The sequence below is a fragment of the Tachysurus fulvidraco genome, chromosome 11, assembly GCF_022655615.1.
Source record: "Tachysurus fulvidraco isolate hzauxx_2018 chromosome 11, HZAU_PFXX_2.0, whole genome shotgun sequence".
NCBI lineage: Eukaryota > Metazoa > Chordata > Actinopteri > Siluriformes > Bagridae > Tachysurus > Tachysurus fulvidraco.
This window is the reverse complement of record NC_062528.1, coordinates 5,340,680-5,368,267: the sequence shown is the minus strand read 5'-3', so window position 1 is coordinate 5,368,267 and position 27,588 is coordinate 5,340,680. Positions and strand designations below refer to the sequence as shown.

At 41.5% G+C, this 27,588-nt stretch overlaps 1 protein-coding gene across 3 annotated transcripts; it reads left to right on the top strand.

Moving 5' to 3' along the window:
* Positions 1–287: 287 nt before the first annotated feature.
* Positions 288–26,233, top strand: LOC113636589 (protein KIAA0100). 3 transcript variants are annotated; one of them, XM_027136790.2, is made up of 42 exons: positions 288–416; positions 523–654; positions 1,234–1,391; positions 2,997–3,123; positions 3,495–3,544; positions 3,838–3,973; positions 4,050–4,168; positions 4,398–4,458; positions 4,698–4,887; positions 5,660–5,786; positions 5,866–5,990; positions 6,456–6,523; positions 6,635–6,771; positions 6,873–6,991; positions 7,325–7,491; positions 7,964–8,231; positions 8,337–8,542; positions 10,404–11,445; positions 11,619–11,810; positions 11,902–12,104; positions 12,199–12,317; positions 12,584–12,807; positions 12,887–13,077; positions 13,555–13,654; positions 13,947–14,146; positions 14,677–14,974; positions 15,067–15,224; positions 15,324–15,530; positions 15,722–15,821; positions 17,147–17,329; positions 17,424–17,545; positions 17,625–17,780; positions 18,160–18,281; positions 18,893–19,073; positions 20,704–20,790; positions 21,313–21,321; positions 22,286–22,396; positions 22,481–22,616; positions 22,933–23,054; positions 23,156–23,257; positions 23,359–23,493; positions 24,968–26,233. In XM_027136790.2, the coding sequence occupies exons 3-42, from the start codon at positions 1,324–1,326 to the stop codon at positions 25,148–25,150; spliced, it is 6,651 nt and encodes a 2,216-aa protein (XP_026992591.2). In that variant the 5' UTR covers positions 288–416; positions 523–654; positions 1,234–1,323; the 3' UTR covers positions 25,151–26,233. The 3 variants fall into 3 exon arrangements, with proteins under 3 accessions (XP_026992591.2, XP_026992600.2, XP_026992620.2); XM_027136799.2 differs by having other exon boundaries at positions 523–732; XM_027136819.2 differs by lacking the exon at positions 21,313–21,321.
* The last annotated feature ends 1,355 nt before the right edge of the window (positions 26,234–27,588 follow it).

The window sequence follows — 27,588 nt, the reverse complement described above, 5'->3', positions numbered from 1 at the left end:
TAACAGAAGCCTTTATTTTTGTTGCATATACATTACAGCATAGTGAAACTCTTTCTTCACATATCCTAACTTTAGAGATTGGGGTCAGAGCACGGGGCAGTGCTTTGGGGTGATTTTCAATTTCAGTCAACAACCCAGTGCCATAACCACTAGATGCCCTGCTAGATGCCATACCAAACGCCCTACTAGAAGCCCTACTAGATGCCATACTAGATGGAACAAGGGGATTTGTGATCATTCAGCTACATGAGCATTAGTGAGATTCTGCTCCTGATTCTGATGTTAGCCAATTACCCAATGACCACCTTCTGAATTCATTCAAAAGGTGGTCATTGGGGTTGAACTCAGGTTCTCAGTGTAGGACACTTCTTCTCAAACCATGACTTCATGGTGCACAAACAAAGGCTCTGACATGGGTGTGGAGTTCAGTTATTACACAAACATTTGGTCATACACAGTTTTGATTTTGCATACTTTTCAAGTGTTTTAAGAATAAGGATATCATGTTCTTTTCCTCTTTAGGACTGACAGGACTGCTGTTCTGGAGTTAAAACTAAACTCCTGACCCTAACTGTCTCTGCCTTCACGCGTCAGGACTGAGGAACTGAGAGGAACTGAGGATTAACGCTTTCAGACACGACTGTTAGCGATAATGTAAGTGTTACTCAGGCAAACAAATCTCACAAGCACAAGCGTTTTTATGTACCGTATAGCCTCGATTTACACGCACAGGTAAACAAATTTCAATTCGAATCAGATTTAAAGCTCAAGCTAACAAGCACAAAGCTGTCAAAACTATGGTTACCCAAACAGATAGCTTAGCTTAGCTTAGCTTAGCGTAACTTAGCTTAGCTTATCTTGTAAAATGATCTTCCTAGATTGATTGTCTGCATGTTATTTTACAAATTATAAGTCATTACACGTCAGTAAACGTCGAGTATAGATAACGGGTTTAGTTTTATCCAAATAAAAGTAAGATTCGTTCTTCTTTACAAAGCTAGCGGTTTGTTATTCTGACTCTTGTGGCTACCTGTAGCTCTGCAGCTACACTGTACACTTCAGGTAGCATATGGAGGTCAGTAATAAGGTAATATCGTATTTTAAATAGCTAACAGGGATTATTAATAGTGTTAATAATCGAATTAGGAAGGTTGGTGATATCCTGGGCGTTTCTGAGATGTAAAGTTGATCTCTGTTATAGAATAAACTCAGTGTTGTTTGTTTTATTAACAGGTGTTTTTGGTGTCACTGAGCTGCTGGTTATTACTGTATGATGCTCCAGAGAGACAGTGCTGAGTCTGAACCTTGCTTCAGTGCATCATCATGACCACTCTTCTCATCGCCTTGCTGCTCTTGCTGTCTGTGGGAACTCTGTGCATCTTGATTTGCAGGTGATCCCTTTGTTTATTCGGTAGTTTAACTGAGCGTACACGTTTTTCACAGATATTATAATTAATGACTGTCATAGTATCAGTCATGCAGTGGTTTGTGCAGATCCTTGTATTCTTTGTAATACTTCTTCGTCCTTTTTGATTATTTGCTTTGCAAGCTTATGAATTTTAATCTTCTTCTATAACTTTTGGCTTTTCCTGTTAGGGATCACTACAGCAAATCATCAGTTTCCACCTAACTTTATCCTCGGCATCCTCTTCTCTCGCACCAATTACCTTCACGTCCTCATTTAACACATCCATATAATCTCCTCTTTGTCCTTCCTCTTGACCTCTTACCTGGCAGCTCCATCTCCAACATCCTTCTACCAATATAACCATCTCCCTCCTCTCTATATGTCCAGACCATCTCAATATAGCGTCTCTGTCCTTGTCCCTATGATCTGCTCGTTTCTAATCCTGTCCATCCTCGTCACTCCTAAATAGAACCTCAATATCCTCATCTCTTCTACCTCCATCTCTGCCTCATGTCTTTTCCTCACCGCTACAGTCTCTAACCCATACAGCAGAGCTGCTCTCACTTCTACACCTTTACTTTGATTCTATCTGACACTCTTCTTTCACTCTTCTTAATCTCAAGGTTTCCTTCACACTGTCTTGTCATTAGAGATTTAAAGCTACAGCTAGATGTGCAAATCTAAACATAAATAGACTAATAATTGTAACCGCAACATGTTCAAATTTCATGCATTAGTGCACTTTATATATTTGGAATATAAATTTTAAACTGTTTATTTCATTTACTTTATTCAGGCAGATATACAAGTATATATATATATATATATATATATATATATATATATATATATATATATATATATAAAATCAGAACCCTATAATAATAATCATCATTACATTTTATATATGATTTTTGTTTGCAAATCAAATATCTGGAACATGTTACATCAGGCTTACAAAAAAAATATTTTTAGCATTAAAATCTAGCATTTAACCAAACTTGAAGTAAATCAAACCTTTAGAGTAAATATATTTTTTTATTAGCAGATTACTTTTACGTAATCATTTTTTTATTCTGTACTTTTGGATACATTTAATATGTATTTACTTATTATTTTTTAGTGATTTTTTTTTCCATCACTACTATTATTTGATGTATGTATGTATGTATGTATGTTTGTTTGTTTTTGTTTGTTTGTCTATTTATTTATTTATTTATTTATTTTATTTACGTGCCTATTTATTTGTTTTTGTTTACTTACTTATTTATTTATTTATTTATTTATAGTAAAATGTCCTTTATTATTTACTTTTAATAATAAAACCGACCAAAGCAATATTGAATCCATTTTGAAGAGATGAATATTAATTGTAATAATAATGTAAGTATATTTTCTTAACTGAGCTGATGTCATGTGTGCACCTTTTCAGCACCTTATCAAGATTTTCTATCTCACCTGTTTCACCTGTTTTGTTCTCAGGCTCACTCGTGAGGAGTTTGGATACGTTCTTGGATTGTTAAAGCATTTGTGTACAACAGAATAACGCATGCTCTTAACATTTGCTTTTCTTTTTGCTTGCTTTCAGATGGCTCCTATGCAGGCTCGCGGTGCGATTCTTTCGCAATGCCCTAAAAGCCGAGCTGAAAATTAAATCGTTGGGCCTCTTTTGTCTCCGAGGCATCAGTGTACAGTTCTTGTCTCATCATACACTGGTGGGTGAGCTTTCTGACAGTTCATGAATTTCACACAATGCATTTTGTCTCCCAGTGTCACGGTCAGTTCAGAACAGAAACTGCTTTCCTTTATTTCTGGTTGATGACTCGTTAAGTGTTGAGTGACAACATTTAGCTCTCAACATTTAGCACTCATATATAAAAAGGCTATTATTTGGTATCTAGACTTTACAAGCTCTTGTGATATTTCCAGTTGATCTGCTAACTAACTCTAGTTAGAAATAGCCGTAGTTTAGTTTCTTATTGTTCTCATAGCAACCGGAAAAATGACTTTGGATCTTATGAGTAAAACTGTTAGCAGTAACGTGGTTCAGATCTTGTTATTCAACTTATGTCTGTTTGTCTTGTAGGAAATAGACAGAATTTGGATTTCAAGTAAATTATTCAACCAGGACCTGCCGTAAGTATTAAAATTGAGCAGCATGCATGAACTAGATGTGTGAATTGATGTATATATTAAATGACTGACAGCACAGAAATACCCCAGTACTGTCGAATCCTTGAATATTATCGGTCACACAGTGTTGTTGATGTTCTGTAACAGCAGTGCTTTATGCAATGCACAGGTTCATATTAAAGCTCTCATTATAATAGCCTGTTGTGTCACTGCTTGATAAACAGTATCCGTCTTTATCATCGGTCACTGAAAAATCCACAGCCACTAATTCTCACATACGTCTGCTTGTCCTCCAGGAGATACTTAGCACTGTGTGTGGGCGAGACTCGGGTACGGATCGACCTAAAGGAGCCTCTCAGGCCACAGCCGAATCATGACGGGAATCCTAACAAGTCACTGCTTAGTCCTTCAACACTGAGCTTTCTTTCCCAGGTGGGCTTCTGAACACACACACAAACCACTGTGCGATCTGCTGGCATTACATCTTACTCTTCTTTCTGCTCGGCAGCTGCTGTCACTCCACATTAGCTCCTTGAATGTGATGGTGCTGAACCTTCTGCTACCAGAGTCCCTCTGGCACATGACGAACACAGCTATCACGCTACTGCTCGATCACCAATGCAAGAGGTACAAAATATGTCTCTATCCGTCTTATTTAAGGGAATAAATAAGCATTTTTTTTGTACCTCACACCTAATCCCACTATCAGTTATCATCCTGAAGAGGGATGTATTTTTTTTCTTGAGTCTGGTTCTTCTCTATATTTCTTACTCATTTTCTCCAGAAAAAAAGCTAAAGTATTCCTTTCACTTCAAATTTGGGGAGATTGACACGAGAGGTCCTTATATCTTTACAGGTTAGCCTGGGACTTTACTGTGGGACAGCTTAGCAGTAAAGTGTTAAAAAGCAGCAGGCTGGTATGTACTTTTATATTCTTTATTCCTATATTACAGCTGGTTCCTGGCCACACACAAACCCTACGTCTGATTTAAAGTTCATTTCAAATGTTGTTTTAATTGTAGTATTTTGTATACAGCAAACCTGACCCATTGTGTATAGGTATTTTCTTGTATAAATGGCCCTGCTAACAGAGTGTGTTTAAATTAACGTCCCCATTCATTTGACGCCGTGTGTTGGGTCCGTCCCCCTTGTACAGAACACGTGTCTTGCGGAGGTGTCTCTGGGCCTGGCTGTGAGCGGCGACGTGAGCCTGCCTGACTTGCGCCCGGGCCAGCTGGCACTCAGCGTGAGGACCCTCATGGCAGAGCTGCACGAGGGACTATTCCACTCTCAGCTGCTGCTACCAAAAGCAACCTGCACTTCAGAGACTGACACGTCTTCAGTAGGTGAGGATACACCAGAGACACGGATTTATTCCTGGGCTGTTCAGCTTCACTTAATTATACATAGACATGGATAATATTGCAATCTTCCACCAAACATAGAACAGACATAGAAGCCTTTATTATCACCATGTATGCATTACAGCACAGTGGAACTCTTTTCTTCACATACCCCAACTGAGGAGGTTGGGGTCTGAGTGCAGGGGCAACTATGATACATGCACCCCTTGAGCAGGGAGGGTTGAGGGCCTTGCTCAAGGGTCCAGCAGTGGCAGCTTGGCTGTGCTGTGCTGGACCTTGAACCCCGATCCTCCAATCAACAACCAAGAGCCTCAACCTCTTGTGCCACCACTGCCTCTACAAACATAAATCTCACAAAATATTTAACAAAACACTACTATGAATATTGACATTGTCATTTTATTTGCGCTGATGATCAGTGTCCTGTCATTTAGTTGACCATTAATGTTGTTTACAATTTCTTTGCAAGTCTATGATTTGTAAAGGGAATGGTGGCAGGCCCAAAAAAAAAAATATATATATATATATATATATATATTATTTTTGCAGGCATCTTTTCTGTACAGAATTACTTTTGCACGCTGCTGTATAACAATAGACCACATAGTCTGTGTTTGTTTATTTGCTTGTAGACTCCGTATACTGATTGTAATGTTAATCATTTTTTTTAATGCCACATATGGCTGCACTGGCTTGCAAGTTTCACAAGCCAAATAAAAGCTGTTTTATTTCTACCTTTATTTGGATCTCCTAGAACATGCAGAAGAAGATGGATATGTCCAGATGGAAGCAGTAGAGAAGATTCACCAGATGATTCCCCAAAAGGTCAACGTGGAGTTTGAGAACACTAACATTACCCTCTCTATGCACAGCCAGAAGCGGTGGGTGAACAGTTTTATTTAGTGTCACCTGTGTGGTTCGATTTCTTTGATTTCTGACGTGATTTGTTTGGTTTTTAAGGCACCTGAACTGGACACTGAAGTCTTTAATGCTTGACTATGACTGTGATGAGGAGCAGCTTCCCCTGAAAGGGTTCGTGCCTGAACTCAGATTTCCCCACAGTCGCTTAGAACTCCTGTTGGAGGGTAAGCTGTGATCACACACACACACACACTCACACACACACACACACACACACACACACTCACTCACTCACTCACTCACACACACACACACACACACACACACACACACACACACACACACTCACTCACTCACTCATACACACTCACTCACTCACTCACACACACACACACACACACACACACACACACACACACACACACACACACACACACACACTCACTCATACACACTCACTCACACACAATCACACACACACACACACACACACACTCACTCACTCACTCATACACACTCACTCACACACAATCACACACACACACACACACACACACTCACTCACTCACTCATACACACTCATACACACACAATCACACACACACACACACACACACACACACACACACACACAGAGCTAACATGTTCAGGTGCTGCCTTTTTTATGCTGCACTTTTTTCTCTCCACAGATGGCCTTCTCCTCTCACAAAGCCGGCAACGGATTATATGTCTCACCTCAATCAAGACTGTGCTACAGGTGAGCTGCTCTGGAGTCAGGCACAAGATTATCTTGGCATCAAATCATTCATTTCATCAAATATTTAGTCTTGTTTTGAAAAGGTTTCAAATAGTTTGTCCTGCTTCGAAGGTGACGTCGGCAGACATCTGTGGCTCAGTGACCGTCAGCACGTGCATCATCCACTACCGTCAGCAGGAGTTCTCTCACTGGCTGGACTTGTTCTCTTGGGAACAGCTCATTCATCGGAAGGCCACTCACAGGAAAAAGTAGGAAGACAGCATTATAACACCAACACCATACCCTAGTAAATGCATCATGTCATTGTTTAAGTTCATCGTCTGAGGTATACTCTGTATTTGTCCCGCAGGCGCTTCCCTCTTCTGGATGTCCCTTTGAGATTCAGCTCTACTCTGTCAAATGTTAACGTGTCTATTCAGCTGGGGGACACTCCACCCTTTGCTCTGGGTTTCATTTCTGTCAGTACAGGTAGGCACAGCAGATTAAGGTCCTCTGGATGTACAGTAACCCTTTGGCTTTACAACGCTGCTTAATCAAAATGTTAATCAGATCGATCTTATGTAGCTCGAAACAACCCAAAACAATTACAATACACATGTTCCGTAGTTAACATAAAGCGTCTAAATGAAACGTCTAGAAAGAAGAATGCACAATATATTATTCGTAGTATCCTTTAAGAAGGGTGATATCTCTGTATTAAAGCACTCGAATAGTTTGTTTAAGACTTGTTTAAAATTTTACATGGTAAAAAAAAAAATCTCAATATCCTTTCTCTTTCTGATATTGTATGGTTCCACACAGAACTGCAGCACGCTGTAGATTCCACCAAACAAGACGAAAGCCTGTCGACGTCCCTGGACCATTTCTGGTGGAGGGTGGGACAAGGATCTCACATCCAACAAGCTCCACATCCACCAGGCAAACACGTGTGGGGAGAAGCGCTTATTGTGGACTCCTTCACACTGCGGGTAAAAGTTCAAGTATTGCAAAGTCCGTTGCGTTATAATCTACCTAAAGAATAAAGATCTTTTTTGCCATATTTTTGTATTATAAACCTATATTTTTAGTCACCGGTTTTATAAGCAGAAATCTACATTGTTCCTTCATAAGAGTGAGGGAATTCACTTAATCTCCAGAAAGCACCTCAGTGTATTTTCCTAGTGATATGATTTTGTGCTTGTTTGTGTAACTTGAGTGTGTGAATGTATGTAGGGTTTATATAAATGTGTAGCACATGAATTGATTAGATATTTGAATCGATCCAAACAATGTGACGGTCAAATGTCTGAAATAGTTTTCCACTTCCGTCCTGTTTGTCATACATGATTTGCACAGTAGGAAATTCTGGTTGAATGTGAAAGCGGTTAAATGTAGATGCGTGTAGACTTGTTAGCACCGTGTAAACCGATTTGTGTGTCGTCTGTCTGTCTGAATCGGCAGGGAAGCTACAGTAATTCCCGCGGTGTGGACTCCGATTCCTCAGCCAGTGTATGTGTGGAGTCCAGTTTGCAGGGCCTGCAGATGGAGCTGTCTGAGATCTGTGCTTTGTGCCTGTCTCGCCTGGTCTCCATCTTTAAACTGGTCCACATTCAAATGTCGCTCACTCCAGCAGCTTCGTCTACAAAGGAATCCTCTGGTTTGCCTCTAGCTGTGAAACTTCAGCTTAACCTGCAGGATGTCAACATGTTCACACTTTCTAATGTAGCAGGTGAGTGCAGCTGGAAAGCTTCATGTTTTACAGTCGCATGTTTTCTCCTTCCTTTATTCGTCCTCTGTAAAATCCGGCTTTATAATTATAACTCCGATCGTGCAGGAGCCGTAGTGTTCCGGGTGGATGAAGTAGGATCCAGTAGCTCTGCGGAGAGCTCGCAAGCATCAGTCCGAGGTGTGGCTCTGTCTATACTGAAGTCACTGAGCGAGAGCACTGAGCCGTGCTGCACTGCAGACCAGGCCTGTAGTCCTGTTGTCGGTCTGAGCAGCCTCACTGTGTCCTACCAGAACAGCAGTCACACACTGGAGGTACCGCAGAGTCACAGTCACACACATCAACACCACGGTCCTCTTTATCCTATAAAAGATTTTAGTTAGTTGCATAGTACATCGTAGGGGTGGGCGGAATGACCAAAAAAATGACCGTTTCACGGAATAAGTTATTTTATTTCACGTTAGCGGTATATATCACGGAATAATAATTTTTCAGGTAAATCAACAAAAGGAGCGCATCTGTTGGCTTCCGTTGTATTCTTTGACATGCTTTATTTTTAGATGGTAAAACAAGTTCCTGGTGCTAGCATGGCTAACGGTTACATTCGTGTGACACAGTTTGCAAATCACATTTGTCTGCTCTTAGTCAGCCTTTGTAAACCCGAACCACATCCATACCACTGATGTTGCGCCTCGTTTCACAACAAGTTCCTCCTCCTGCTCGGGATCAGCATGCATGTCTTTCTCCATGTTTTTCTTCTTATCTACGCTTATGTGCTGCTTCTCAATCGTTCTCAGATTCAGGCGTGTGACACGTGAGGTTAATCACGCCCACGTATGCACGGAATAGAAAAACCTGTAACGGTAGACATTTTATTCCGCGGAAACGGAAAATACCGTCATACCGCCCAGCCCTAGTACGTAGTTGAATAGCCTAAGCCCTCTTTGACTAATTCCATATGTGTCTTCACTGGTAGTAGTTTCAAGAAGAATCTAGAGCTTGCAATTTCCTCAGTTTAAGTAGTTTTCCTTAAAAAAACATAAAAAATAACCAAAAATAAAACTCTGCATGTTGAATCGCAAAATTTGGGGGAAAAACCTGATGAGCCACATTTTGCAAAAGTAATTTTGGATGTAGCAATACTCGATTGATTGCTAGAGTAACATGGCTCATAACAGGCTACTATTTCGAACGATTATTACATTTAGATAAACACGGCAGGACACTACGTTTACTAAACATTAAATACTAGCAATCATGTAAAGCAGTGGTCCCCAACCTTTTTTTCACCGCGGACCGGTCAATGTTTGAAAATTTTACCGTGGCCCGCTGGGGGTGGGGTGTGGGGGCTATACAATTAAATTAAAATTAATCATTTTAATGTAATTGTATTTAAACATGCCTTTTTAACTCACTACAACGCTAAATCAATGAGAACCCTGAGCTTGTTTCTTTGCAGCGAGACGGTTCCATCTGGGGTAATAGGAGACAATGACACCCGAAGTGTGTTGCTTATGTCCAGTTTATTCCGTTGTTTTGTTTTGGTTGCCATCACTGCAGAAAACCCCGCTTCACACAGATAGCATGTCAGAAATGGCAATAGGGATTTAAGTGCTGTGGTGGCAATCTCAGGGTATTCCGCCATGACTTTAATCCAGAACACCGGCAGAGTTTCTAACTTTCTAACTTTTGCTAATTTGTGGGTTAAATTTGAGCAAACACAATATACACGTACACCAAGCACTGTTAAACATGAGAAAGTACCAGTGAACAGAGAGAAGAGCGATACACACCTTCTCTCTCCACCTAAGCTACAACACCACTGCCGCTTGCAGCCTCTCAGCTCCAGACGTCACCTAAACCCGGCTCGATATCATGATATTTTGCGCATGCGCGGTATTGGTGCGGCTTTAAGTGACGTCTCTCAGCTCCCGGGTAACCTCTCATCCATGGAAAGTCACATAAACCCGAGAGAAATACACCACAGTAAATAAAATGGAAAAAAAAATTAATGTTCCTTGGGCCATTTGGTCCACGGACCGGTACCGGTCCGCAGCCCGGGGGTTGGGGACCACTGATGTAAAGCACCTGATCTACAAATGTAATTCCTGAAGCCTTTTTTTTTTTTGCCTTCCCATTTTAATAATGCGTGCTTCCTACTTATTTTGTGCATAGATGCAGACTGACCAGGCCTTGGCTCTTCACTGGACGCCGTCTGATCACATGTTTCTGTATCAGCACGTCTGTGAAAGTCACAGCTGCTGGAGCACACTGCGTACGGTGTTAGGTATAAAGCAGGAAGAAGATACCTTGCCCTCTCCACCCTCTTCTGCTTTAAAATCTCTCAGCATGCGTTTAGTTCTGGCTCACACCCAGCTCACCGCGTACGTCGCAGAGAACAACTTCCTTATTGTGCGTGCTGAGGCTCTGTCTGTTTCCAAGCGGCCGGGAGCCACTCACATCAGATCTCCTCAGGTGGTGTTCAACTTCGACGGCAACGACATTTTTACATTTTCCGAGCCGGAGGTGAACATGTTTGATCGTTCAGACGAGCTACAGAAGTACCGCGAACGCTTCTCGTTCCTGTCGACGCCTCACAACCGCGCTTGGCTCTTTTCCGTTCCGGCGCTCACTGTGGAATTCCCATACCAGTACAACTTTTCCAGTACTTTTGACAAGGCGGTGAGTGCCCAGAAGTGGCTGAAGAGCCTCCACAGAACTGGTTCCACTGTGACTGAACGCCTTCCTCCAGATCTCTTCTTCAAAATAGACCAATTCACCTTCATCTTTCTGGATGATGTGTTCGAGATCAAGCTCCGTGACAACTATGAGTTGATGAAGGATGAGAGCAAGGAAAGCGCCAAACGCTTGCAGCTGCTTGACCGCAAAGTGGCAGAGCTGCGCAGGATGCACGGTGAACTGCTACCAGCGCGCAAGATCGAGGAGCTGTACGCCTCACTGGAGCGCAAGCACATCGAAATCTACATCCAGCGCTCACGCCGCCTCTATGCCAGCACCCCAATGCGCAAGGCACTGCTCACATGGAGTGTGGCAAATTTGGAACTGGTGGCCTTGGCTGATCACTCACTGCATGGGCACGAACGTATGCGTGAGCTACTCTGCGAGATTGACAACGTCAGTCCCTTTCCTAGAGATGGACTGCCTCTGGTGGTGCAGTGGTGCCGAGCCATGTTCTTTAAGATGAGTGCATACTTGGGTCAGTACTTTTACTATGTTTACACTAATGTACTTCATGCTGTGTGTTTGTTATGCTGTGTGTTTGTTATATATGTTTGTTATACGTATAACATTCTGTGTGAGTATATACTGTTGTTTTTTTGTTTTTGTTTTTTTTGTTAAATCTTGTCTCTTATTTCACGTTTGACATAGTGAGGATTCGAGATTACCCACGATACTTGTTCGAGATTAGGGACTGGGAGCTGTCGGGGCGTCTCATAGGGACAGAGCAGGATGGGCAGATGCGTGGACGGCGTAAAGAGGTGGTTAAACTCGGCCAACCTTGGGGAGATGTGACCGTTTACCGGAACGTGCCTCCTCTCAAATTCTACTACGATGTCACTTGTGAGTTTCACCGCATCGAGTTTCACACTGTACTTAACATACTTCGAAAAGTTTAGAATAATATTTTCTGTTCAATTCTTCTTTTCTTTAGCAAGCATCTCACTTTATACGATTGTGTGGGGGCCGTGCTGGGACCCAGCATGGACTCTGATTGGCCAGGCAGTGGATTTACTGACCAAGCCCACTGCTGACCGCTCTCCTCTTCTGGCCTGGTGGGATAAAAGCAGGCTGCTGCTGCATGGACGCTGGCACATGGACATCGAGCAGGCCAACTTGCACCAGCTTGCCACTGAGGTACTTCCTGTACCGAGGTTTTTGGTATTGCATTTCCATTAAAAACACTAACTTGTTTATTGGCTCATTTCACTGAACCCATATACTTTTGCAGGACCCTTACAACACTACAGAAAACATGCACTGGGAGTGGAACAAGCTTAACTTCGACTGGAACCCTGGGCAGTTTGTCTTTAAGGGTGACTTGGATGTCAACGTTAGGACTGCCTCAAAGTATGCGACCTTTTTAAATGAACAAAAATTTAAAATCATAAAGCCTTAAAAAAATCATTATATTTAGATGAACAGTTAGATCGATTTAGATCCATTTCCTAACAATGTTTATTGTATTTGTGGTATACGTTTGATATTCTGTAGACCACCACTATAGACCACTAGCTCAGTCTGTGAAAATACCTGAAATTTGTAATTGTAATTTCTGTCAACATCCCATATCCATCACCTGTAGTCAAAATATCTTGTCGTTTTTGTTCTTTCAGATATGATGATATTTGTTTTCTGCACCTTCCCAATCTGTGCATGACCTGGGACCTGCAATGGCTTTGCCATGGCAACCCACATGACCACCACTCAGTTATGTTGTGCAGTGCAGACAGCGTGGCTGACGTCACCTCGGGACAGCCACACGATTCCTACAGGGCTTTCCGATCAGAAAATCTCAACCTTTCCATCACTATGGACCTTAACCAGAACAGCGACACAGGTATGTGGGTTTTTTTTGTTTATTTCTTTTACTATTCTGTGACAAAAGAATTTTTATAAGTATGTCTGTTTGCTTTCAGAACCCTGTCAGCCTCGAATACTCCTGTATAGCAGCACTCTGCGTTGGATGCAGAACTTCTGGGCCACATGGACCAGTGTGTCGCGACCCATCTGCAGAGGAAAACTCTTCCAGAGCCTCCGTCACTCGCGCAAGAAGCTCGGCCAGCACTACAAACAGATGTCCTACACAGCAGCATTTCCTCAGCTACAGGTCTCATCCCTGGTCACCCTGTTTACTTACTCAGCCTTACTCATAACATGCACACAAAAAGCACTTGATGTATTTTATGTTCAGACAGACGGGTATAGATAATATACTGGGGAAATGCCATCTTACAAGAAAAAAAATGGGGAGTAGCTATATAGTTATCAGCAGTAAATATTTATAGTTATATAATATTTAATTTAATATTTGATATATAATAGTTATATAGCTCCAAGTTCCCTGCCTCTCAGTATATGAAGTGGGTGGGTGAGTGGATGATGGATAGATGGATGGATGGATCAGATGGCTGGTTGGCTTCCTGGCTGGCTGGATCAGATGGATGGATGGATGGATGGATTTGTATAATAATATATTTTTAAAAATAAATCTAATTATGTGATGTATTTGGGCAGAAAGCAGAGGACTTTAAGTCAGTGCTTTACTCTTGAGGATAATCCCTCATTATATTTCTACCCTTTGCAGGTTCATTATTGGGCATCATTTGCCCAGCAGCGGGGAATTCAGCTGGAGTGTAGTAAGGGTCATATCTTCACCAGAGGAGCACAGAGGCTTATACCACAGGGTGAGAGTAAACACATCACATCTTCATTTTACATTACATTTCAAACTTCCTCAGGACTGGCATTAAAAAAACACACAAGTCAGAGAAGACCGACGCATGTCGTCCTTGTACCTTGTAGGATAAGTGTGTTTTAACTTTGTAGGCAAACGTTGTTTTAAATCTGATGCAAGCAGATACAGGAAGTCAGTGGGGAACTCGGGGAGATTGAAAACAATATTTTGGATCAGTTGCAAGGGTCAGATTGGATGCAGAGGAACAGTGTGTGTAAGCGTGTGTGTTTGTGTGGTGGCAGCGGGCACGGTGATGAGGAGGCTAATCTCAGAGTGGAACGTGACTCAGATGGTTAGCGAGCTGTCCTTCGTCACCGTGCACCTGATGTCCTCCAGCTCGGACGAGACAGCCGACCACCAGATCAACGCACAGGTGAAGAAGACCCATTTACTCAGCCTGTCTTCACTCAGCTACCAGAGACAAAGCAACCGCATGGAGGAGGTCAGAGCACACATTCACAACTCAGTTTAAATCGTTTAAATAAAACCGTAATTATCAAATTCATCTATACAGTTTCTTGAGTAGCTCATTCTTACTTAAACAAATGTATCGTGGTGTGATCATGTTGGGGCGACAGGTCACAGTCGGATCCTGAGCAGGTTCTTCCCACTTCCTAAAGAAATGCCAGGAGCTGGATTAGCTACAATATATTGTGTGTTAGGACATGTAGGAGCACAATAGACCAGCATCCTGAGTGTTTTATTGCTTTGCTTTTTTTGTGTTACTGAGACAGGGTTCAGATACATCACAACGCAACAGCTTCGACGTTTGGAAGCATCCTGACTAAGGAAGATCTTTAGTCTTTACAGTCGATCAATCTACAATCATTTCTATATTTTCTTTAACTTGATGCTTTGTTAAACATTTATTTGTTCTTAAGTTGACATCAACTTATTGGTTAATAGTTGATATTTTATAATGTTTCTTATAATTATTAAGAATCCTGATGTTATGCCTTTTGTTTCCAACAGGACGTCAGTTCAAAGGATGAGTGCAATGCGTCCTACACTCACAAGCTGTGTCTAGTGGATCTTCGTGCCTCGTGGAACGCCACCAACAGGAACATCGCCTTCGGTCTGTACGATGGTTATAAGAAAGCAGCCGTACTGAAGAGGAACCTGTCTACAGAGGCACTGAAGGGCCTGAGGATCGATACACAACTTCAAGCTAAGAAACTTAAACGCTCCATGTCCACGTACACCCCTAAAACTGCTCTTTCTACCCCTATTGTACCTGCCGTCAGTCGCATAGAGAAGAACCAGAATGAAGGTGCAGTTGTTGTTTTTTTGGGCTTGATTTTGTTTTAAACTGAATTTATTATGGAAACGATATGACTGAATCTGTGCGATTGGGTTTTCCAGGAACATCTATGCTTCAGAAGCTAATTGAGGAAACCGATAAGTTTGTGGTGTTTTCTGAAGAGGATGCTGGTGTGAGCGAACAGCTGAGCGGAATCGCAGCATGCCAAACGGATGACGTGTACAACCACAACTGGTGCATCGAGCTTGTCAACTGTCAGGTAGAGAACAAAACTTCACTTCACTTCGGAACTGTTTGGATCTTGTTCGGATTTTATCTGAACCGTATCGCATTGGTGTTTTTGTTTGGTTTTGTCTAGATGATGCTGCGTGGCACCGAGACAGCAGGGTGTGTGCTCGTTTCAGCTGCAAAGGCTCAGCTGCTGCAATGTGAGCATCATCCAGCTTGGTACAGTGATACACTGAAGCAGAAGACCACATGGGCCTGCTCATTGGACTGTATGCAGTATTTTGCCACCATGGAGCCCAATCCTTCAGAACAGGAGGATGGGCAACTATGGCTAGAGGTGAGTTTGTTTACTGTCCTCAGCTGTATACAAAGTGACTAGACTTTATGCGAAGTCTTATGGAGCTGCTAGCCGTGACAGCCATCCTGTTATCTCCATGAAAGGAGGTGACGTCTGTTTACTGTTTTTAACCCTTACTACAGATAGCATGCAAATTAAATGGAGGTGTGTCTCGTTTTGTGAATATGTAGGTAAAAAACATCGAGGAGCACAGGCAACGGACACTGGACTCTGTGCAGGAGCTGATGGAGAGCGGACAGGCTGTGGGCGGCATGGTCAGCACCACCACAGGTACACTGCTGTTCTTCTTTTATAGAGTTCTTTGAGTCCACTAGACTACTCAAGCACTATATGGCCAAATGTTGAACACCTTAACCATCACGCCCATATGTGGTTCTTCCATAAATTGTTGTCACAAATTCTTAAGCACACGATCTTGTAGAACATCTTTTCCCTTCACTGGAACTACCGGGCCCAAACCTCTATTAATACTTGGCTTGCCAAGATTGGTGTCTAAGAACTTGATGTCCTGCACAGAGCCCTGACCTAAACACCACTAAAAATCCTCTTGTGGCCAAGAGGAAAAATTCCCACAGACACGTTCCAAAATCTAGCTGAAAATCTTCCCGGTAGAGAAGAGATGATTTATAACAGCAAAGAAATAAAATTTAGGGTACATGAGTGGGATTGACTTGCACACACACATTTGTGGGACCGGCCAGGTTGTTGTCAATACAACATATGTGATTAATTTGAACTGAAATAAGATGACATGAAAATGAATGAGTGCTAAATAACTGAACAGTAATACCCCTTATCCACCAAAAAGAAGCGGGTGCTGGTTCAGAGCCCGTGCTGGTGCTGGTTCAAAATTGGTTCCACCGGCAAACCTTCTAAGAACCTGTTTGCCTTTCCGTCGGTTGGAGAGCCGTCACAGAGCCGAGTCTGACATCACTGTATACGTGTCACGTTACCCAGCAACGTTCGCGCAGCAGTGACAAACACAACATCATCTATGGTGGATGTTGCTTTACTGTTGATGCTCATGGCTTTGTGAACCTACATTGGCATCCAAACGCGGCGAATCCAACGTGTTCGTGCAGCTCCGTGTAATCTGTATAAATGGAGGTTGTAATCAAGAAAGTTAGCCTCAGCATGTAGCTACCTACTATCATGTGTGCTGATCATATTGCGGTAAAGTAAAAGTGTATTAAACATTAGTATACTGTAGGTACATTATCAAACAGTAGCCCCGCCCACAGCCCCTGACGTAAGCGGTTCTTAAGTCTAGACCAGCAACGTTTTGGTGCTACTTAAGAATCACTTTTCCTGGTACAGAGCCGGTGCTTTGGCTGTCGAAAAAGAAAGAACTGGTTCTAAATTAGGCTCCAAACCAGCACTCAAACTGCCTCGGTGGAAAAAGTGCATAAGACATAATTAACTAAGGGCCATTTTCAGCCTAGGTTTTATTTATCTGAGGGACAAACAGAACTTTTGTCATGCCAGCACAGATACACAGAGCTGTGTTTCACATCAGTGTGTTGGTTTGTGAGTTGCATGTTGTTAGTTTTCCGTGTGCACTGAGAAAACACGTGGATATATTCTGCATGCGTTAGACTGGAACCAGCCATCACATGTGCAGGAGACTCAGCAAGTCCAGCGTATCATCTCGCGTTGCAGCTGCCGCATGTACTACATCGGCTACAGCCATGATATCGACCCAGAGCTAGCTACACAGATCAAACCTCCGGAAATACGTGATCAGCATGAAAAAGAAGATCTGCTCAAGAAGCAGGCTGGTAGGTCCAATGTTCTTAAAATGACACTTATAAAACATTGCTAAAATCTTTGGCTATATCGTCGGAGTATTAAAATCAATGCTTTTCCTGCCAGGTGCAGTAGACACCTTCACCCTTATTCATAATGACCTGGAGGTCTCCACCAACCCAGTGCAGTATGCCATGATTCTGGACATCGTCAACAACCTGTTGCTTCACGTGGAACCTCGGCGCAAGGTCAGAGATTTTTGCAAGTAGTCTGACAGGCTTCTGGGTTTAAGGAGATTGCCTTTCTAAAGTGCATTTTCATTCACAGGAGCACAGTGAGAAGAAGCAGCGTGTGCGCTTCCAGCTAGAGATCTCCAGCAATCCCGAGGAGCAGCGCAGCAGCATTCTGCACCTGCAGGAAGCCGTTCGCCAGCACGTCGCTCAGATCCGTCGACTCGAGAAGCAGATCTACTCCAACATAAGGGTCAGTGTCTAAAATCTGCCTGCGCTTTAGTTGCTGAATTGATTGTTGGATTTATTCACTAGTTAATCAAATTGGTCCTGGACAATATTCTTAGTGCTGATTGATTGATCTGTGGTGGTTCCTAAGGCGGGTCATAAGCTTTTTCTGCTATGATAACCATCTAACACAATATTACAGTTTTTAAATTAGCACATTATATAATCATGTGGAAATACACTCGTCATTTATTTATTTATTTATTTATTATTCTTTTTTTTAGCTACTTCATTTTAAAAGCAATAATACACGGTCAGTTAATGCTGTGGAAATACTCCAATAGCTTTAGGGCATTTTTCTCCATAAGTTTACATGTTTTCACACGTTGCTTGAACTCCTGTAGTCCCAACCTGAGGAACTAAGAGGAGACGAGCTGTCTGACATCAACATGCGTCTGCAGAATCAGCTCAATCAGGAGAAGACTGACCTGCAAATGAAAAGTGAAGAACTCAACATCCTCATCAGGTGGGTGTGCATCGGTTCTCGCTGAACACCACGAGTATCACGGGAAAGAAAATAATGACCGGTCTAAAAGTCTTCCCCTTTTTCTCCACCCTAATGTAGTTGTCCTTCTTTACTATGAAGTGTGACTAAATTAGATGAACTGTGTTTCACACACAGAAAGTTTCTGTAGAATTCTTCCTGTATTCTGCTGCTACTGTACCATCATGAACAAAGATTAGTGAGTCAGTTCCAGAAACAAGCCCAAGCTATGACAGTAACTCTACACTGCTAGACCAATGAGAGTATTTTGTATGTTTTGGATCAGGAGAAGGTCCTTTTATTTCTTTCTCCACACTTTAGAGTTGTCATCACTTTGGTAGAGGTTTAGTTTGGTTCCAGAGCTTTTGCGGTTCATTTCTGTATTTCTTTATGAATTCCAGTCTGGCCTTCTGACTCGAACTGCTGAAGAACGAGTAGTATCTTGTGTCATGACCTCTGTATTTTTGTTGTCGAAGAGAATTTAAATGCGTCTTCGTTGAATACCACATACAGGAATCGGCCTTACTAAGACTGTATTTCTGAGTAGGATGATTATGTTTGAAAGTTTACACAAATAAGCTCTCTCTTTCCAGATGTTTTAAGGATTTCCAGCTGCAGCGTGCGAATAAGCTGGAACTACGAAAACCTCCAGAAGATGTGAGCGTGGCGCGTCGTACCGAAATCTACTTTGCTCAAGCACGCTGGTGTCTCACCGAGGAGGACGGCCAGCTGGGCATCGCTGAGCTCGAGCTGCAGAGGTTCATGTACAGTAAGGTGAGCTTAGTATCTAGAGAAAATGCTTGCATTATACTACATGGATTTGCTTCCTCCACTTCAGGGTAGAATCACTTTCCCATTCCAGTCAAACCACACTGGGTTTTCACTGAGCTCAGCTGCTGTCTGTGTTGTTGCTTTGTTTTGTCAAGTAACCCTCAGATACCACAGCTTCTGCTCAGATCTCAGCAGGTCTGGCAGACATATCATGACGGCTCAACAGCTGAAACTCAATTCCAGTAAAACCGAACTGCTGGTTATTCATCTCCAGGTCAGGACCTTGTGTTAACCGTACACAACTCTCTGATCTCCCTCTTGGCCACTGCTTGGCATAACCATGGACAATCAACTGTCTATTTCCTTGTATGTTGCTAATGTGACATGCTCACGTCAGTTTCTTCTCTACATTAGAGGGATTAAGGCAATTTTATTCACACCGGCTGCTCAGGTACTTGTCCCTCCTGGCTGGTCTACATAGGAACACAATTGGTTCTCAGCTGCAGCCCCACGTTACTCTCCCTCCACTAGCTTCCGCTAACTACAAGCCTAAGATTTAAAACTCTGATGCATGCCTACTTAGCCTAAGACTGCACCTCGCTCCCTCTGATCTACCAGCACTGCTTGACCGGTCCCACCATCTCGCAGGGTAACAGGTAGGTATACAGCAAGATTCTTGGAAGACGACTGAAGACCTATTTTTTTTTTCCTGAAACACTTGAACTTAAACTCCCTACAAACCAGAGTATTTTAGGTTGCTGCTATTCTGAAGTCTGTAATCTAGTGAGCCAGTGTCGATGTATTCATTGGCTTCAACGCACTTTTTGATGTCTCTGTATAAGGATGTCTGCCAAATGCTGACAAAGTAAATGAATGTTCTTTTGTTACAAACAGACCAAATGCTGCATATGTCAAAGCACACTTAAGATATTAAAGGTGCGGTACACGATGTTTGAAAGCCAATGTTGACATTTGAAATCACCAACACAAACACGCCCCTAACCCAAATGTACCCCACCCCTGTATTGATAGCTCCACCCACACATACACCAGACAGGTATAACCCAAGTATACCTCAGACAACTATTATGGCGGAACCTGCTGGGGCAGCTGGCCGAGGGGATATTTTTATCAGTAAATAAACTCAGTGAGTAATACTATGGTAATACAAATGTGTTTTTGTAGTACTGTGTGTTGTACCTTGAAAGGTTTAGCTCCGTTTCTGCGGAAGACGTTCAGTTTCTTTAGCGCTGGAAAGCTGATCCTATATCCTATATCCTACTGAACACTCTCTTCTCCACATATTGACAAGACACGCCCCTTTCTGCTCATTGGCTACACGTTTGTTTTGTTTTATAGCCCGACTCAGTTTTCTGAAGCAAACAACGTGCTCCCCATCTTTAATGGCAAAATAAACATTTTTATCCAAATGCGAAAAATAACAACAGTTTGAAAAGTTTACAATGGGAGATAATTTCTCACAATGATTATCAGCATTATGGACATCATTCTGTGTTGAATTCATCATCATCATCATCATCTCCTCTTCACTAAACTTCTTACTGTTAAATAGTTTCACGGTGATTTGGTTATTTGAACTTTAGACCTTAAAGCTGGATGTTTTTTTCCACAGCTGAATAAATCTGATGACACGGCAGAACATCTTTTGGAGCTTGGCTGGTTCACGATGAACAACCTGCTTCCCAATGCTGCTTACAAGGTACACCACAGTACGCATTCACTCAGACACAAATACGCCACTTTATTTCTTTTATCTGAAGCTTTTGGACATTAAACTGAACTAATATTAATCTTGAATTATGTACTCTATTAATCTTTATATTGTTTCTTATATTAATCTTTTGTTCGATGTTTATGTTCCGTAAAGCTGCTTTGAGACACTTGTAAAAAGCGCTATACAAATAAATTGGAATTGAACTATGTTGTGAAGGTTGAACAATGTTTTAAACTCGTGGTATCTTAAGTCTGTAACCTAGTGAACCAGCATTAGTGTATCCGATGATAGAGGTTTAAGCACATACGTACGTCGCTCTGGATAAAGGCGTCTGCCAAACGCCGTAAATGTAAACGTAAGGTTAGACGTTATTAGCTTGTTCTTCCAGAGATCGCTGCAGGCAGTTATTAAATATTTTAAATAAACTTTACTGTAACTTTTGTTGTTGGCTCAGAAAATTGGTGCTAATAAAATCTTAAACTTTTCTACTTGGTCTCTCTCTTGCAGCATGTGAGGGTATGTATGGTACTGAGTGTGTTCGCCAGTCATCTTTCTCATTTCAACTGTAGAAGATAAACCCTTTAGCCATAAATATGTGGACACCTGACCATCACACCCATATGTGGCTCTTCCACAAAAAGTTCCAGCATGACAAATGCCCCTGTACACAAAGTGGGCTGCATGAAGGCATGGTACTGTACGAGAAGGTCGTAGAGGAAGGTCTCAAGTGTCCTGCACAGAGCACTGACCTCAACCCCACAGAACAACTTGGGGGAAAGTCCTGGCCTAATGGTTGGAGAGTTTGACTCCTAACCCTAAGGTTGTGGGTTCGAGTCTCGGGCAGGCAATACCACGACTGAGGTGCCCTTGAGCAAGGCACCGAACCCCCCTGACTACTCCCCGGGCGCCGCAGCATAAATGGCTGCCCACTGCTCCGGGTGTGTGTTCACGGTGTGTATGTGTTCACTGCTGTGTGTGCGCACTTTGGATGGGTTAAATGCAGAGAACATATTCTGAGTATGGGTCACCGTACATAGCTGTATGTCATGTCAATTAAGAGCTGACACGTCCCCTGAAATAAGTGCCCGATCTCACTAATGTTCTTGGTACTGAATCCCCAAATATAATTGGCTACGCTCCAAAATCTAGTGGAAAACCTTCCCAGAAGAGTGGTGGTTATTATAACAACAAACAGGAGACATATGGTTGTGATGGTCAGGTCTACAAACCTTTGGCCATATAGAATACATTACATTCTGGCATTTGCTCTCTGATCAAAAGACTTTGCAGGAATTGAATTTTTTGTTTTGTTATTATTTGCTTGATTTTAGTCCTAGATTTTTATTTGTAATTTCTTTTTTGTTTGTTTTCCTGTACAGTTATCTGTCACTGCTGTACTAGTTTATTTCTCACTGTTAGTTACACTGTTGAGTTACATGATACATGCTGTGGATCTTTGCTTTACTGTTTTGTACTCTAGGTGGTGTTGCGTCCGCAGAGCTCCTGCCAGTCAGGACGACAGCTTGCCCTCCGCATCTTCAGCAAAGTTCGTCCTCCTGTGGGCGGGATTTCTGTCAAAGAGCATTTCGAGGTCATTTGGATAGAACTTGGATTAGTGCTTAAAAAGCGCAAAATATCCCGTTAACACTATGTTGAAACCTCTTTTAATGATTAGGTCAACGTGGTCCCACTTACCATCCAGCTGATGTACCACTTCTTTAAGAGAATGATGGGATTTTTCTTCCCTGGGAGAAACGTGGAGGAGGAGGAGGTCGGAGACGAGGAGGATAAGTTACGGATGGTCACCACAGGTTTGAGCTGTTGCGTTTAAATTGAACAACTCTCTTTTCTTCTTCGTCTTTATTCCTCCCCACTGCGTAGTCCTGACATCCCGATATCCATATGGCTCTGCCTGCTGGTCAATATTGGTTTTAGCTCTCCTGCGCTTTGGGAATATTGGCTTTCTAATCGCTGTGCCCAAAGTCACACTGATGGATCAGGCCTCGCTATTAAAAGCTCAGATCATTGACATTGAGTGGAAATACTCATGATACTGAGTCATCCTGATGTGTGTATAATAAAAGCATTTCCCCCTCTCTCTCTCTCTCTCTCTCTCTCTCAATGCAGGCGTTGTAAAACCAAGACCGCTATCTGAGGACTCAATAGGAGGGCTGGGGACCAGTAAAGGAGTCACGCAGGGGATGAATCGCACATCAGGGGTCAGGAGGTCGTTCCGTAAACCACCAGAGGTAACGCTTTTTGCTGTTAACAAAGAGTAAAATAATTTGTAATGTGCCATCTCTAAGACCAAGCTGAGGGGATAAAACTACGCCGCTTGCTTTCTATCCAGCATCCTATAGATGACATTGACAAAATGAAAGAGAGAGCTGCAATGAACAACTCCTTCATCTACATAAAAATCCCTCAGGTTCCACTGTGTGTCAGCTACAAGGTGAGTGTTGCACTGAACCTCTGGTAGGTTTGTCTTTTCTCTGCAGTTTTTAATCATCGATAAACACCTAATATTTTTCTGTTATTATTGTAACTGTGCAGGGTGAAAAGAGCAGTGTTGACTGGAAAGACCTGAACCTGGTACTGCCCTGTTTAGAGTATCACAACAACACCTGGACGTGGCTGGATTTTGCCATGGCTGTGAAAAGAGACAGTCGGAAAGCTCTGGTTGCCCAGGTAACCGCAGCACTGATCAACATGCGAAATGATAGCAAGCTTTACACCAGAAATGGTCAAGAAAATGATTTTTTTAAAACACATACATGTGAAATATCACTGGAACTAATAATCTGGTTAAGTAATTATTCACAGTAATATTTCTGTTAGGGGGAGAAAAAACCCTGAGTGTCATTGAGATATTTTCAATAACAGCATGTCATTGTAGGTGAAAAAGTCTAATTTGTACTCTCTGCATAATGCGCTTCTGCACTACCTGGCTGAAGGGCCTTTTTTTTTCTTTTTTTTTTTTTTTCGCTAAGCTGCTAACACAATATGAAAACTCTGAACATAACACACTTATCAGGCTTCGATAATAATGGTTAAATGACTGGCACACCTGAGTATCTAGATTCATTAATTAAATGTGGTTTAACTCTGGGGACGTCTTGCAAATATTTTAAGCAAGATAATCTTATATACTTTTTATTGTATCTCCTCTGAGTCTCATAATCAATAATTGCTCTGTTAATTATATGGAGTGACGATCAGTAAGAAGAGAGCTGTTTATAATCAGATTATCTGCAGTCGCACTTTTCTCTGTGCGCGCGTGTGTGTGTGTGTGTTAGGGCTGCACGATTTGGGGAAAATGTCATATTGCGATTATTGAGGTCAATATTGCGATTGCGATATGCGATTGCGATATAATAAACAAATGGTATCATGAGTCAACTTGCTTGGTTCTCAAGGAAAATGCACACACAGATTACTGATAATGCTGAAATTTGTATTTCTCAACTCAAACTAGCAACAACAACAAGCAAATGCAAAACGGTTTCAAATTAAAATATAAAATAACACATTAATGCTGATTAATGAAAAGCCTAAGATCAAAACTGTAGGTGTACAGTGTATATAAAGTAAATTACCAACTTAAATGCAAGTTATACGTGGAATTGCACACACCATTATTGGTGATATTTCCCTTACATATATCGTCTCGTCTTAGTCATGAAAAAAAGGTTGTTGAACATATTTCGTCTCGTCTCGTCTGACGAAATGAACACTACATATAACAGAGGTAGCATTTTTTTCTGGCCACCAGTTCAGTGTCCGTCTGCTCGGCATCCATCTTCACCCGTTCCGCGCTGCACACCGGAAAAAGTCACATGACCATACACGCCACACGTGCCACTGCCTAAACTGAAACTCACTGGTCATTTTTTTTTTTTATTAGCGGATAGCGGTGTAGTGTATGAAATAGGCAAACAGCTTTCAGAGAGAATGGGTTGTCATGTCCACACATGTACATATTTATTTCATAAAATCGCAGCATTTTGCGTCATATAATCGCACAGGCTTGATATTGCGATTGTGATTGCAATATGATTAATCGTGCAGCACAAGTATGTGTGTATGTGCGTGTGTGTGTGTGTGTGTATGCTCACATATTGATCAACCGTTTGTTCTTTTGTTTTAATGCTTTCTTGAACAGATGATAAAAGAGAAGCTGCGTCTGAAGCCTGCCTCAGTTTCTGAATTTCGGGGAAAGACAACAGAAGGAAAGGCTGACAGCGGACTACAGCAGCAGATGGAGGACGAGAAAGCCCGGCTGCTGATCGGCCTGAGCACCAGCGACAAGAGCTCCAGCAAAAAGATCTTCAGCCGCCACAAGTGATTCCTCTCCAACAATATTCCAACATGAAGAGATGAAGCTCAGCCGAGTCTGTGCTTTATTTTGTCTAGTGGATCATGATAGAGAGCAGATCAGAGCTAATTCAAATAACGTTACTGAGACTCTCCTCTCGAGGTCCATGCTGGCTATGGATTTCTCTGAGCAGAAGTCATCATGTCTCTCATCAATGATAGAGTTAAGGGCAGATTGATCGTCACTCTGCTGTCCATGAAGAGCAGAGCGTCCTGTTAGGGATCAAGGTTAAATTCTCACACACTTGTTTCACGTATCATTGCAATTCCCTGCACTATATATAAGCTTCACTTATCAGGATGGGCATTTCAGCAAGTCTTCAGGTGTTTAAGATGTTAGAGTTGGGTTTATTTCAGGAGAAAAGTATCAAGCGCACAGAATTGTTGTGTGTTAATGACCGCCAACACGTCTTCTGCTGGTACAGGAGGCCCTGCAGAGTCTAAGGGAAAGTATTGCACTCTATTTTATGCACCTTGGAATATTAAGAGGGATCAGAAATGGGTTTCACTCCAGAGACGTACTTAATACGTCATATTTCACATATGCTAAAATGCATTTATATTCACTTACCTAATGCCTTGACCACTTAAGAAGTTGCACTCACTGAAAACACCCTTAAGGATTTATTCTTTAAAGCTCAGTATATACTATAATTCCCAAAAATAGCAGGTTTTTATTATATTATTAGTCTAAGATTTACTGTACTAACATTTGTGCAATACAGTGACACAAAGCAGATCGAATATCCGTTGATCTTTTCATAGTTTTATGTTCTTGAAATTCATTGGGAGCTTCTTTGTTTGTAATTTTTGATCATTTTAACACTCTGGCACTTTTTATTGTTTTTGTGTCCTTTAAATTCTGATATTATATATTGTGGGTTCATTTCTTTTTTTCAATTCTGATAAGAATTTCATTTTTTTTTCCAGTTTCTGTTACTTTTTTTTTTTTTTTTAGTGAAATCCGTGTTGGTGCTGTCTTTTTTGATTATTTTGATTTTCAATGTCAACACGCTTTGTAAATGAATTTCAGTATTAAAAATCAAAGCTCCGTCTAAAACCAGTTGTACTGTTCTGTTAGACCTCAGGGTCAAAGTCACATTTATAAAATTGGTGGTTTGATATTCATTCATTAAACAGTATAATATCCTGTTAAAAAAGCAACTACCATTTTAAATCTTGCTATTTTCATATATTGCCGTGATCTGCACCTACATACGCACATGGACAAAATTGTTGGTACCCTTCGGGCCAATGAAAGAAAAACCTCACAATGGTCACAGAAAAAAAAAACTTTAATCTGACAAAAGTAATAATAAATAAAAATTATATGAATGTTAACCAATGAAAGTCAGACATTGCTTTTCAACCTAGACACAAATGATGGTACCCCTGGAAAAGACTGAAAATAAGGTGACCAAAGGGACATGTTAATTCAAGGTGTGTCCATTAATTAATATTACAGGTGTCTATAATCTTGTAATCAGTCAGTGGGTCTATATATAGGGCTCCAGGTAGTCACTGTGTTGCCTGGTGACATGGTGTGTACCACACTCAACATGGACCAGGGGAAGTGAAGGAAAGAGTTGTCTCAGGAGATTAGAAAGAAAATTATAGACAAGCATGATAAAGGTAAAGGCTATAAGATCATCTCCAAGCAGCTAGATATTCCTGTGACTACAGTTGCACATATTATTCAGAAATTTAAGATCCATGGGACTGTAGCTAACCTCTCTGGACATGGCCACAGGAGGAAAATTGATGACAAATCAAAGAGATGCATAATCCGAATGGTAACAAAAGAGCCCAGAAAGACTCTAAAGAGATCCAAGGTGAAGTTCATGTTCAAGGAACATCAGTGTCAGATCGCACCATCTATTGTTGTTTGAGCCAAAGTGGACTACATGGGAGACGACCCATATATAGCTGTTGCAGTACACAGTGATATGAGACAACGTTTCACAAGGACCATGATGCTACAAAGACAGACCTGGTGTACACAGTGCAGGACAAGACAAACAAGACACACAAGACTGTACAGGACAAAAGACAGTGCAAAAAAAACACGACAAAAACAGAAACAACACGAAGTAGTGTAAATACTGTATGTTCAAGCTATATTGTGTGTGCAGAAATACTGGAATGAACATATTAGTATTATAGTTACCTGAGATATTGTAAAGTATTGTGCTATATATATATATATATATATATATATATATATATATATATAAAGCATAGTGTATACATAATAGTATACATATATAAATATAGACTAAAGGGGAAAATATGAAAATATTATATTATAAAAAAATTATAATGATAATAATAATAAAAATAATAATAATACAAAAGTTCAAGGCCAAGTGCAAGTAAATAGTACAATTGTGAATACTATATTACAATTGT